At 39.6% G+C, this 13471-nt stretch overlaps 1 protein-coding gene across 7 annotated transcripts in view; it reads left to right on the forward strand.

Moving 5' to 3' along the window:
• satb1b (SATB homeobox 1b) overlaps positions 1 to 13471 on the forward strand; it is a 79403-nt gene that overhangs the window by 23677 nt on the left and 42255 nt on the right. For all 7 annotated transcript variants that reach the window (XM_077575226.1, XM_077575230.1, XM_077575228.1 and 4 more), the window contains exons 2-4: positions 1406 to 1651; positions 8758 to 8934; positions 9744 to 9870. In XM_077575226.1, the coding sequence (XP_077431352.1) occupies positions 1435 to 1651; positions 8758 to 8934; positions 9744 to 9870 (521 nt within the window). In that variant the 5' untranslated portion in view covers positions 1406 to 1434. The remainder of the gene's footprint in view (positions 1 to 1405; positions 1652 to 8757; positions 8935 to 9743; positions 9871 to 13471) is intronic.

The raw sequence follows: 13471 nt of genomic DNA on the forward strand, positions 1-13471 counted from the left end.
TAAAAACTTAAAACATTCTTTGGCCGGGGGATTCTTTTAATTGCTGAGACTTTTGGATAATGAAACTACAACATGGGTCAAATGGAATCTTTTTTTAATTCAAGAACTACAATAAGAAGTAGTTCCAACTTCTTAAAACCACAATAATTATTGAGATAAATGCACAAGTAATTACTGTACAGGTGTGTACACTGTAGGGCTGTCACTATTGAATATTTATAGAATCGATTATTGTATCAATTAGTCCATCGATTATTCGGATACAAATTAGTAGAGCATCACAAAAGCATAGTTTCACCCAATTGTGTTTTTTAATCAATTATTGTTGTTTATTTGGTATTGTTTAGTATTCAAAACTAAACAACAATCAAGCAACATCACACAAGAAGGATTGATGTAGTCACCAACTTTTTTTAAACTCATTCAGCCACCGGTTTGGTCATTGTTTTAAAATGTTTTGGTGGCTCAAATAGACCCAGAAATATTGCTATTACTGAAAAGTTCACTTAACAGAAGGGTTCAAATTGTTCAGACCTCTCTCATTGCCCTCAGACTGGATTGGAATGGAAAAAATTAAAGTCCACACCTGTAAAGTTGTGACATGGCAACATTCCCCTTGCGTGATGGCGCACAAACCGATGGATCGCTTCACAAAACCTCAACCAAACCCCTGCCAAGCCTCAGCCCTGCGTGCTCGGCTGCAGAACCTCATAACCCGCTGTACGCATCCGAGCGGAATCTCCCTGCAAATTAATGTGTTCTCGCTTAAAAAACGAGGCTTGTTTGACCCACCTCGCGTGGGACTCACTAGTGGGACGTCCATGCATAATACATGCGATGTATTTGAAAAGAAGGATGAAAAAAAAGCGAACACGACAGAAAAAGCAAGGCTGACTGAAGTGTTAACACATAGGTGTCAAACTTCCGCCTTAACAAAAAGGAAAATCTTACAAATGCTAAAATGCTAACAGTTGGTATGCTAACGACATCCTGAAAACACAAAGGAACATAAGGATTTAAAATGCTGCATAGCATTTCCAATGAGTGTTGACACCATGCTAACAGTTGCTATGCTAATAATTAGCATGATAACCTAACCGGCAAAAGCGCTGAGGTACATTGATAAGAATTTTACATTTCTACCTTACTATGTGTAATGACAATTGATGTCATGCTAACATGCTAACAGTTTGTATGCTCACATATTGCAAGATAGCAAGCTGAAAAAGTGCTGAAGCAGATTCATAACGATTTCCTATGGTAAGGAAGCATTTCAAAGGCTATTAGCTCACATGCTAACCTGCTAACAGAGCCTATGCTAATGTAGGGCAGCAATAAGTCATAGCCCGCCACACAAAACCGATTTGGCACTCCTGCGCTAACATCTTTCCCCCCGTCTCCGCAGGTGACCACAGCGAGTCGAGGGTTGCTGAGATGATGATGGACCATCTCAGCGAGACGTGTCTGGGCAAGGAGAACGCCGAGCTGGTCAACAGCATGGCCGAGGCCAAGCCCCCGCCGGCCAAGCTGCCCCGCATGGAGCAGAACGGCAGCCCCCTGGGGAGGGCCAGGCTGGGCAGCACTGGCGCCAAACTGGCCGGGCTGCCCTACAAGCCCGCCAATCACCTGCTGAAGACCTGCCACAAGCGCGGTATGTTGCTTTTACTTGAGGGGTTTACTTGTCCTCAACACCGCTGGTTCATGGAGAATTCACGCCAGCATCAGTATCATCATAGCTTAGCGCTAGCTATTACGAAGAGGTTGACCCAACGCACATGGATTTAAAGGACCAAAAAAAGTACAAAACAAACAAGAAAAACTTGGACAGTCTGTCACATGCCAAGGGTACGACAAAGGGATCATGGTGGTTAAAATTGAACTAAAAAGTAGAAAAATTCTCCGTAGCAACGCAACCAGTGTGCACTTCTCAAAAAACTCGCCAAAATAATTTTTTCAGATTTTTTCAGGAAACCATTTGCATCATGAGATGATGATTTAGGTAAAAAAAAAAATGACATAGGCAATTATTTTCAAGAGGGTGAATATGAGGTTTTGGAAAGCGCTTTGGACACCATATGATGTTGATTAAACGCTGTATCCAAGCTTTTTCCTTTGAGGGCTGCGTACAAAAAAAAAAAAAAATCAAAGGTTGCAAAGACCACTTTGACATTGACAAATACACTAAAACTAATAAGTCAAGCAGTTATGTATAATAGTTATTTTTGCATTTAAAAAAAATTGTTTTCAACACCTGTCCATGCCTTTAACAGGTGTTGAAAAATTACGTAATAATAAGTTGGGGATTCTTAACAATAATTGGTTAATAAATGGTAATCGATTAATTGAATGAATAATCCCGAAAATATTGTAAAAATATTCATTAATGACAGCCCTGTACTACAAATTTTAAGCATTGTCTGCTAGTTAGTTACATACATACAGTTGTTCATTGTTCATGCGTTCATATGGTGGAACGATGGCGGCTTCTTAAATAAATTTACATATTCAAAAAAAAGCGCTGGGAGCTACTCCACTATGCAAACAAAAAAGACACTTCCAACGACTGTACTGGACTATTTCAGATTTGTCTATGCTTCCCTCTATCACTTCAACATTTATTTTTGCACCATCTTTTGTTTGCAAGTATCTCTTTGCATAGTCGCGGTGTGCATCAAGGTTGGAATGATTACGTTCGCCCTACCAGTCTGCAACACAGTCTTTTAAACAAGCCCAACCCGCAAAGCATGAACACACTTTTACGATGCAGTTTGGAACGCTAAACCCTGTGTGTGCCGATAGTAGGGGTGAAAATTGTCGCAATAGTTTTCCTAAAATAGCAAAATCATCACATTAAAGCATTTGTGCAATAATTGGTAGGGTTAGGGTTTGAGTTAGAGTATTAAGGTTTAGGGTTGGGATTAAGGCGCTCAAGTTCTTATACAATGGCGGAAGGGAGACTCATCCACAACTAAACATCAACACAATATCTCCACATTTGAGTACTACGCGGTTTTCAATCGTTGCCCATGTTTTTCAGCAATTATCTTCAAACATCGATTTAGAAAGAAATCTTCAAATTCATTTCACAGCGGGCTTTAACTGTAACTAATGAAGAAATAAATGTAATCGAGTTTCACGTAATTCAACATTAACTCTTTGACTGCCAGACGTTTTCAAAAACGGGTTGTCGCCAGTGCCAGCCGATTTAAGCATTTTGAGTGATCTTTCAAGGTCCACAGAAAATGTTGTGTTTGGACTATGGAAACACACATACTACCAAATGAAAGATTGGACTCTCAGCTTTCATCAGAAAAAAAAGTTTGTTTCTACCTTATTCCGTTCTTCAGTAATCAACAATAGAAAATGGTTACTTTAACCGAAATTCTCTCTTTTGAAACAAAAAACGGAGAAAAAGAGCTTTTTGTGAAACGATGTTATTTCATGCACTCTAGTGAATTGTACACTTCTTTTTGTCCATGAATGATGCCACAAACACCTAAATAGTGCTTTACTTCTGTAAAACGCTTTCACCAACAATGAAAAAGTGTTTTTTGATTGCAAAATACGTTTATTTCCATTCAACAGTGTAACAATTTGACAAAACAATTTCGCAAACTATTTACAAATGTTTGCAACTGTGGTACTACTTACAATTATGTGGATGTTTCAAATACAGTTTTTCCTTTTGTAACGCTCTCCTGCGTGCAAGGAGACGCCAGGACTCGCACAACAGTTTACTTTCACTTTCACATTGGTCCGTTTTGCGTGCAAACGTTACACTTTCTTGACGGCCTTTTTTTCCGGGGAATAAAAAGCAAGTAGCAGACTGTACACACTTCCTCCGATGAATATGCATTGGACTCGGGGCACTCTCCGTCGTCCGATCGAACGTCCGCCTGTGTGTGCTCGGTTGCGCTCCGCGTTACGACACCGTCATAGCCGCCGCGTCAGCGGTTCCAATTTCGCCGTCAAGCTCGGATTCACCTTCATCATCATCGTCATCAATGTACTCTTTTAGCGTTGGTCGATGCCTTTTGTCTTGTAAGTGTAGAGCTGCTTGCAAACGCTCGCCATTGCCCGTTCCCTCCTCCATCTAGCTCCATCTAACGTCTTCTACTGCCGCGTCAATGCTTTCCAACCACGGAGTCACCATCATCTTCATCATCGATGATGATCATCGTCATCAACAATGTGCTTTTTTAGCGATGCTTTTGGTCTTTGAAAAAAACGGCTCTGGCTGGATCATTCTGATCTCCTGCTCAACGCTCTAGCTCCGCCTCTACTGACGCCCACCCGATCTTGTCAAAAGAGAGTCATCGCTGCCCTCTAGGGGCCAAAAATAGTCATTAGGCTCAAAAAACCTGCTTAAAACTTTCAGGAGAGCTCCGCAAGCCTTCCCAGCACCCGTTTCAAAAAAAAAAAAAAAAAAAATGGGAGGACGTCTTTTAACGTCTTTGGCGCTCCTCCGTAGGTTTTTGCAGAACGTCATTTAACGTCTTTGGCAGTAAAAGAGTTAAAAAGAAAAGGACTAGAAAGAAAAAAACATTTAGTGTCCAGCGTCCAGATAGAAGAACAATAGTTGTGCAATTGTGTGAATACAGCAGAAGTCCAAAATCCACAAAGGCAATATTGATCATATTTGATGCAATTCTGTAGCCAAAGATAACGACACAATACATAATTGATTTTTTTTAAAATGTGTCCCTAGAAAAATAGCGTGGCCTCCTAGCGTGGCACTGAGAACGGCTTTGAACGTAACCTTTTGGCTACATTATCCCAATGGACAGATGCCAAAACTTGATACGCTGTGACTCACTTAAGGGTTACACAAAATCCCAACTACTTTGTGTAAACTGGCTTAACTTTTTTCTTAATTGGAAAAGTGTGATGAGCTGGGGTTTTTTACGGCCTGGACAATTTGTAGATTTAATAAAGATTTGGCCTATTAATAAGTAAAAAAAGGCTGCTGAGTTTAATCCAATCACACTCATTGCCAGTTAAAGTTGAGTACAACATGCTAGCCCTCGTCCACCTCCCACCACAGTCCCCTCGGCCTGCATGCATGCTCTCCAAAACTCTTAAACCCTCGTCACAATGCTCCTTTAGTCATCACAGCATGCAAACACACACACGCACACACACACTTATTGTGGCAGACAATGGCAAACAGAGGAGCACTGTGAGAATCATCCCTGTGTCGTGCTGCATAGCTGCTGCTGTGTCATCGCTCCTCTGACTTTTTTGTTTACACGCCCGCAACTTTCCTGTCCTCTAACAGCCACTTTTGCTATTATGACATTGCCTTTTCAATGCGCCCAAACTGTCCAAAAAACAGGTGGCATTTTTAATAGTTACGTTTTTTAATGAGTTAGGAGCTTCTCAGCCTAACAAAATGGAGGATAAATAAATAGTCTTCTGCTGGTATTCGTTTTTTATATTCTCTCAATTTTTATTACATCTACAAGTCTGGAAAACAGAGACAACCCAAAAACAAAAATGGACTTATTATTGGATTATTTGTTGAAAATAAATGCTCAAAGCTTGTGATGAAATGTGATACAACCGAATCAATTGTAAGAAAAACAAACAAAATGTTTTGGTTTGCACGCAAGTTATTTTTGTGAATCACTAAATATGTATAGATTTTTTTTTTAAATGAAACAAAAAACGGGGGATAAAATTCTCCTGCTGGCCTTCATTTTAATAATTTCCCCCCCATTTATATACAGGGAGAGTGCAAAAATATAAAACTTATTGTGTTTATTATGTAATAATATAATATAATAGAATATAATATAATAAATTTGGTGTAGAATTTTCCAACAAACTCCTCCAGCTTTTTTTATTTACCCGCCTGCAAGTTCCCCATCCTCCAAGAGCCGTTTTGCGATTATGACATCGTTTTTCTTTAACCCCGCCAAAGCTTGTCCAAAAAGAGGTGGTGTTTTTTCCTCTTAATAGTTACGATGTTTTGTTTTTGAAATGAGTTTGGAAAAGCTGCAGGTTCCGAGTCATTATTGCACTTGGCGCGAGTACAGTGGCTTTGTTGGCGTCCTCGGATGGGCCGTTTTTTCCTCGCCGTCGCTCCTTTTAAATCTGCGACTGTGGCGCTCCAGCTGAGAGGGCCTAATTCCTCACCTTCATCATTGTGAGTGGAAGGACCGAGGCGAGCCCAGCAGTCGTGCCGCGCCCCTGCCAAACCTTCATGAGAGGAAAAGCTTTGAAACACTAAACCCTCGTTTATCGCGGGGGGGATGTACTCGACCCGTCCGTCCCTGATAGGTCAAATCTTGCGATACACTGTGGAAAGACCATATAATAAATTTTTTGAAATTGTTGTCCTCCAAATAAGTTCTCCAAATGCTTTTCCCTCTTGTTTCCGAGCCTCTATTAACAAGCTGAAACAATTCAAATGGAATTAATCCAGTCCTGACTCCTGCCCCACAACCAAGTTTTGTTGACCTTGATTTCATTTCGTTAAAATGAAATATTGATATTTTTGCTACTAAAGTCACGGTGCAACTTCTTAGCCCATTTTAAAGTGAAAATGAAACCAAAGATTTTGAAATGTTACAAAAATGTGAACTGAAACGTCATCTGCTCGCCTTATTTTTGTTGTTTCCTCATTTATGTTGTAAAATTGAGTTTGTTTGACCATCGTTGGCTGGGAAGGCGTCCTCGGGTGTGCCGTTTTTCCTTTTCCTTTTAAATCTGCGATTCGCGGCGCTCCAGCTGAGAGAGCCTAATTTCTCACCTTCATCATCCATGGCAGAAGGGCCTCGCCGAAGCCTTGGCGAGAGGGCCCACAGCGGGCATTGTGTCCGTGCGCCGGAACAATATTTACCGCCGCCCGTCTGCGGGCTACCCGGGAAACAAAGCCGGTATTGATCCCCCCTACCCGCCCCTCTCAAATGAACCTACACAGCAGTCTTTATTGTTAGATCTTTATCTATTAAAATCGAGGCAGGAGGAAAAGCAGCCCTTTCAGCACATTCCCTGGCATCTGTGGGCTGATTGATTGTTTTGCCAGGGCTCTGCACGCATCTTCTGGAATGCCAGGGTTTGGAAAATATTAGGACGTCATGTCAGTTTAATGGGAAGAGGATAATGGTGTGAGAACATGGCCGAGGTCTCGTGGACTTAACGTTTCATCGCAGTGTGCTTCAAAGTACATTTTTGGTTTTGGGAGTGATTAATTTGCACCTGTGGTGATATTTGCACAGTATTTGAACTTTTAGCCACGTTTGTACAAGGTTCCAAGGGTATTCCCACAATGGGGCTTGTACCACTAGAAGATTCTCATGAATGCTTTTAGTTCTGCCCGAGAATTGTATATGGTGTGGTCCCGTTTTTTGATGCTGTCCTCCAAGAACCAGGAAGTAGACTGCTAACTAACATACTTAGAGAATTGATTTTTTTCCCAGTTTTATCTTGCTACGAATCGTAATTGAACCATTGGCCTGTCCCAGAATCCAAAATCAAAACAAGTTTGTTTTTTATTTTAACCTTTTTGATTTTGTTTTTCCAGTTTCCATAATCACAATAGAACTCTTCCCTGTTCCAGAATCCAAAATGGTTCAGTCCCGTCGAGCTGTCATTCTCCAAGAATTAGGAAGTAGCCTGCTAACAAAAACAATTATGGCGCTACCCAGAATGTTTCCACTCTTATTTGTAATTTGAGTCACAATAGATCCATTGCCCCAGAATCCAAAATGGTTTGGTCTTGTCATCCAATGTTGTCCACCTTCTAAGTATTCGTGTTGTTTTCGGATGTGGATACAGAGATCACACTAATCCAATATTTATACAAAAAATCTGCATTGTAAAACCTAATCATCTCAGTCTAGCTGTATTTTTAAAAAATGTAAAAAATATATATATATATATATATATATATATATATATATATATATATATATATATATATAGCACAAAATCATACTGTTAAATTATTTTGTTAAATTGTTACATTAATTAAAAAAGTCTTGACTGTTTGTCATTCATTTTGTATTGATTATTTTTTTGTGTAAATCAGGGGCAGATATCACAAGTTTTACTTCTTTCTGTCCCCTTTCATTTCTTTTTTTAAGAGTACAATAAAAATTTGAATTGAATTGAATGGAAATTTAATTGAACAAAAATACTGTCATTATGTTCATTTCGATATATCAAATGCCGTTTACATGAACTTCTGCTGTCATGCGGAATCCGCGTATCTCCAAAATGACTACTTTTCATGTTCAAGTTAATATTATACCTTATATTGCTATCATATATCGTAGCACATCAACATGAATACGTCACCCTGAAATAATTTTTCATTGCTAATTTAATCTGCAAAAAACAATTCCTAATTTATGATCGCACAATATGTAGCCAGTGCCAGCCGTCCATGTCAAAGTCTGAAGAGATCAAAATATTGGCTTGTGGAAGCATCTTGTTTTCTCCACTTTTTATATTCCTGTTGTCCCAAAACTTTTGTCCAAACACAACATTTTAGACTGAATAACGACATCAAAAACGACTAACATCACTTCTTTAAATGAGCTCCAGCGTGTGTTACTGTGCAGGTTATTTTCCCTGCCAAAGTGTTTGATTCCTCACTCTGGGCGATGAGACAAATAGGCGACGGGTCAAGATAAAAATTGTCCCATAAAAGAAGAAAAATGCTTTTTTTTTATGATCTTCACATGGCCTTTGTGCATAGACAGCAATCGCTCAAAGAAGTTTTGCTGTGTGTGTGTGTGTGCCCGGCAGGCAACATGCTGCCCGTCTTCTGCGTGGTGGAGCACTACGAGAATCCTATGGATTTTGACAGCAAAGAGGAGCACGCCGAGTTTGTGCTGGTGCGCAAGGACATGCTCTTCAATCAGCTCATCGAGATGGCGCTTCTCTCGCTAGGCTACTCGCACAGCTCAGCCGCCCAGGCCAAAGGTAAGCGCCGGCCGTCGTGGCCTCTTGACCCTCTCGCTTTTGTTGCATTAATGCTTGTTAACTCACGGAATGACGCACTTAAGACGGATTACTGATGGTGTGCATACAGTAGAACAAGTCAATGAAGAGGTTTGCATAGGTTGCATTTAACGGTGTTGAAAGACTTTAGTCAGGTTTTGGACAAAAGCAGTGATAATAGGCAACAAAAATGTTTGCAATTCCGATTGACTAAAATAGATTTTTTTTTCTCTCTTTCATGGATACATTTACAAGTTCTGACTTTTCAAACTGTTGTCTCCGTAAAACTTTTATTAACTATACAGGCTATGTTTGATGTATCCCCATTAAAATAATAATAATAATAATAATAATAATAATAATAATAATAATAATAATAATAATAATAATAATAATAATAATAATAAATTATGGTAAAAGTCTTCTGTTGGTCTCATTTATTTCATCCATTCATCCATCCATTTTCTTAACCGCTTGTCCTCACAAGGGTCGCGGGGGTTGCTGGAGCCTATCCCAGCTGGCTTAGGGCAGTAGGCGGGGTACACCCTGAACTGGTTGCCCATGTAAAAAAAATCTAAAATATGTTAAAAATGCAACAATAACTTAAGATGAAACTTATTTTGCTGCCTTAAAGTTTTTTTTTTTTTTTTTTTAAATCTCCCACATAAAAATGTTTTTAACTGGCATACAAGTATAAGAAGAAGTCAACCACTGGTGAATCAATAAAACAACTAGCTTAACTGTGATCTTTCAGTGTGGCCAGTACTCACTGTGCCTGGCTTTTCCACCAGGTATGATTCAGGTGGGCAAGTGGAACCCCATTCCCCTGTCATACGTGACGGACGCGCCTGACGCCACGGTGGCCGACATGCTGCAGGACGTCTACCACGTGGTCACGCTCAAGATCCAGCTGCACAGGTTAGCACGCGCATACACAGATACACACACACACACACACATGCTGGGTGTTCCACAGCAAATTGCTGCGGTGGCTAGAAAAACCTGGAGGGGAGATGGAAGTGAGGAAGAGGAGGATGGCTATCCATGCATTCAAGGGCAGCATGCTGGAAATAAACACAACCTTTTGTGTTTCCGCTGCTGCTTTGTGTGTGTGTGTCTTTGTTGATGAAGGTGGGAGACAGGAGAAGGAGGTAGGAAAGTGATAGAAAAAAAAAAGGGAAGAGCAGATCTCCAAAGGCCTGCAGAACACTGGCTTAGTGTGCAGCTGGCACAGGTTCAACACCAGTGCCACTCGGATGATTGTGTGTACGTGTGTGTGCGCCTCACACCTGCATCGAATGTATACGGCTGGACGACATCCGAAGCCGTATTTTAGCTCGCTCTTAAGGATTTAGGAGAAAATAGCCGCACATGGTTACATTCTAATTGAAGTCCTAAGACTGTTACGTTTAACAATGCATCGTAAGAATAAAAATAAATAAACGTAAATAAGGGCAGCAAAAGAAGTTCTTTAATGACGTTTGAAAAGATTTTTTTAAATAGATTTTCTTTTACTAACATAAAAGGGTTTTTAAGTGAACAAGTGACATTTTTAGACTCCCCCCTCCCCCCTTATCTGATCCAGAGAAATGTTTTTGTGTCATGTGATGAGATCTGTCAGACAAATTCCAAAGCGATTCGTAAATGAATTTATTGACTGTCATAAAGACAGCATTTTATGATCCTATTACGCTGTCTATTGGAAAGCATGTATCTCAAAGGGTTTAACAAAAACAAATGTCCAAAGCACAAATAAAAATAAATTTTCTTATCAATCAACCCCAAAATGTTTTTATTTTCATGAATTATATATGAATTAAATCAATGTGTATAAATAATAGAAAAATACAATGAAAAGAAACAAGCCAACAAAGTTTTCTCCCTCACTTAGTTTTTTGTATTTTTAAACTTTAAATCAAAGGGTAAAAATATTTAATATAAAATGTATGGGAAGGTGTTAAAAAATAAATAAAATTAAAGGTTTGGTAAAAGAAGAATAATAGCTTTAGAATTTTTTTTATAAGTATTTTTTTTTAGATTATTTTTCTTTTCTATTTTTAACTATAGATCAGGTCAGTTTGACCCACACCATAACAAGACTGTTAACAGTGGTGTGTTCACTCTCAATAGTGCTATAGCCCCTGTAAGAACATGAATGCACTTGAATGAATGGTCAAACGTGCGTGTGTGTGTGTGTGTGTGTGTGTGTGTGTGTGTGTGTGTGTGTGTGTGTGTGTATAAGGTGTCAACACTCTCTTGCTTACATTATGGTACACTGTAGAAGAAAAAAGTATGTGAAGTTGTGAACCTTTTGGAATTTCTTAAATTTCAGCAAAAATTGGTCATGAAATGTTGTTTAATCTTTAACTAAATTACAAGAAAAATCAGTCTGCTTAAACTAATAACACCAACAATTATATGTTTTCGTATTTTTTTTTATAGACCATAACAAACATTCACAGGACAGGGAGGAAAAAGTAAGTAAACCCTTGGATTTAATAACTCTTTGGCCCTCCTTTGGCAGCAATAACCTCAACCAAATGTTTACTGGAATTACAGATCAGACGTGCACAACGATCACGATTAATTTTGGAACATTCCTCTTTGCGAAACTCTTACAGTTCAGCAAGATTCCTGGGATGCCTGCTGGGAATGGCTCTCTTGAGGTCATGCCGCGGCATCTCAATTGAATTGATGTCAGGACTTTGTGTACAAAATTGTAGGAAAAGGTTACAAAAGTAGCTCGAAAGGTCTTTCGGTCCGTCAGTCCGTGGTTCAACAAATTGTCTATAAATGGAGAAAGTTCCGCACTGTTACTTCACGAGGAGTGACCGTTCTATATTTTCAGTAGAAAGCGTTGTCTTGATCGTGAGGGAAAAAAATAAGTTCAAGAAGGGAATGACAAACTCGGGCCATGTGTTGGGTCATCATCGCTCAAGGCGCGTTTCACAGTTCTGTTTTTGTTATTTTATAGTTTGAGGTGTCACAAAAGCCCAACATTTTTTCAAGGTTGCTGTTTTGCTTAAAATGTTTATTTTCATAAAAGGCTACAACACATTTTCTACTGCTAATTAGTAAAGAACTTTTTTTCTGATGAAAGATCCGAGTTTACTCTTGGTAGGTTTGCCACTTATTGGTATTTTGTCATAGAACACAAAATTCTGTGGGTCTCAAAAGATCCGTGAAAATGCTCTCAAACATATGAGGAACTGTTTTGTAAACAACTGGCAGTTCACTAACCAAAATGTTTAAGATATTATGGGACTGCGATTTAGTGAGGGAATTGCTGTCCATCAAAACATTATGGCGGCATTTCTCTCCTTGCAGTCACACTTAGTCGAGAAGAAGTCTTAAATTTGACTCCCTTTAAACCCTCGGCTACCCCGACAGGAGAAAACATGACACCAGTTTGGCATCAGCTAACATGCTAATCTACTTTGTGTATACATTTCCTGCGCCATGTTGTTATTTCCCCCATTATCTCAACCCCCTGTCCACGTGCCTCGTCCCCCACCTGACTACCGCAGACATGTAGGCAATATTTTTGGCAGAGCACGGCGAGAAGGTAGAAGTAAGACAAAATAATAGCGGCGGCGGCGGCCACATGCAGCTGATGTATAATTCATGCATCAATCCAGCAGATGTGTTGTATTAAGTAATTAACTAATCAGAACAATCAGGAGCGGGAGAGAGAGAATATGAAAGCAAGGGAGCGAGAGAGAAAGAGGGAGAGAGCGAGGGAGTAATCTCCAGATGCATCTGCTTGATGCGCCAAATGAAATCTGTCTGTCTTGGAGGGGCGCTTGCAGCAGGAAAACTGAGAGGATGGAGAGAGGGAGGAGGGAAAAGAGAAAGAGGAGGAGGAGGGAGGTGGTGCTGCTGCTTCTCCCTTTTTTTTTTTTTTTTTTTTTACAGCTCAGGCTGCCACTTCATACCCACTAATCCTCTATCCTGAAATATAGTGTACATTACTTGTCATATACACTCTTGAAACCACTTGATTTACCTGTCGCTGTAACAGCTGGCTAACGACATGTCTACGTGTCGGCCATGTTGGGGAGGTCGACATTCCCATCAAAGGCAATGCATGGATATTGAAATTATGTCCTAGCTGATAGCAAGTAAAAGAACTTCACACACACACAAAATGTCTGAACATTATAAAGCCCAAAATATCAAGTTATGAGGCAGATTGTACTCCAATTTCTGAGCATGGATACCAGCGAATTGGAAGAGAGTTTGAGTACAAAATAAATAAATAAATCATTTTTGTGGTGATCCATAATATTTGAGTGCGTGTTATTCTTGAAATTATGGTGTGTGTTTTTTTTTAGAGATGACAGAGTAAATAGATTCACCTGATGTTTTGGCAAACTACAAACACCCTAATCAGAAGGCATCACGTGATTTTACTGTGTCATTCCACAGATTTTCACAGATTGCCGTTATTATCCCACATATCAGGGAATTGTCCCAACACTTAAATGAAGATTAAATCATGTTGGACATTGAATTGCTG

The sequence above is a fragment of the Vanacampus margaritifer genome, chromosome 9 (genome assembly GCF_051991255.1).
Source record: "Vanacampus margaritifer isolate UIUO_Vmar chromosome 9, RoL_Vmar_1.0, whole genome shotgun sequence".
NCBI lineage: Eukaryota > Metazoa > Chordata > Actinopteri > Syngnathiformes > Syngnathidae > Vanacampus > Vanacampus margaritifer.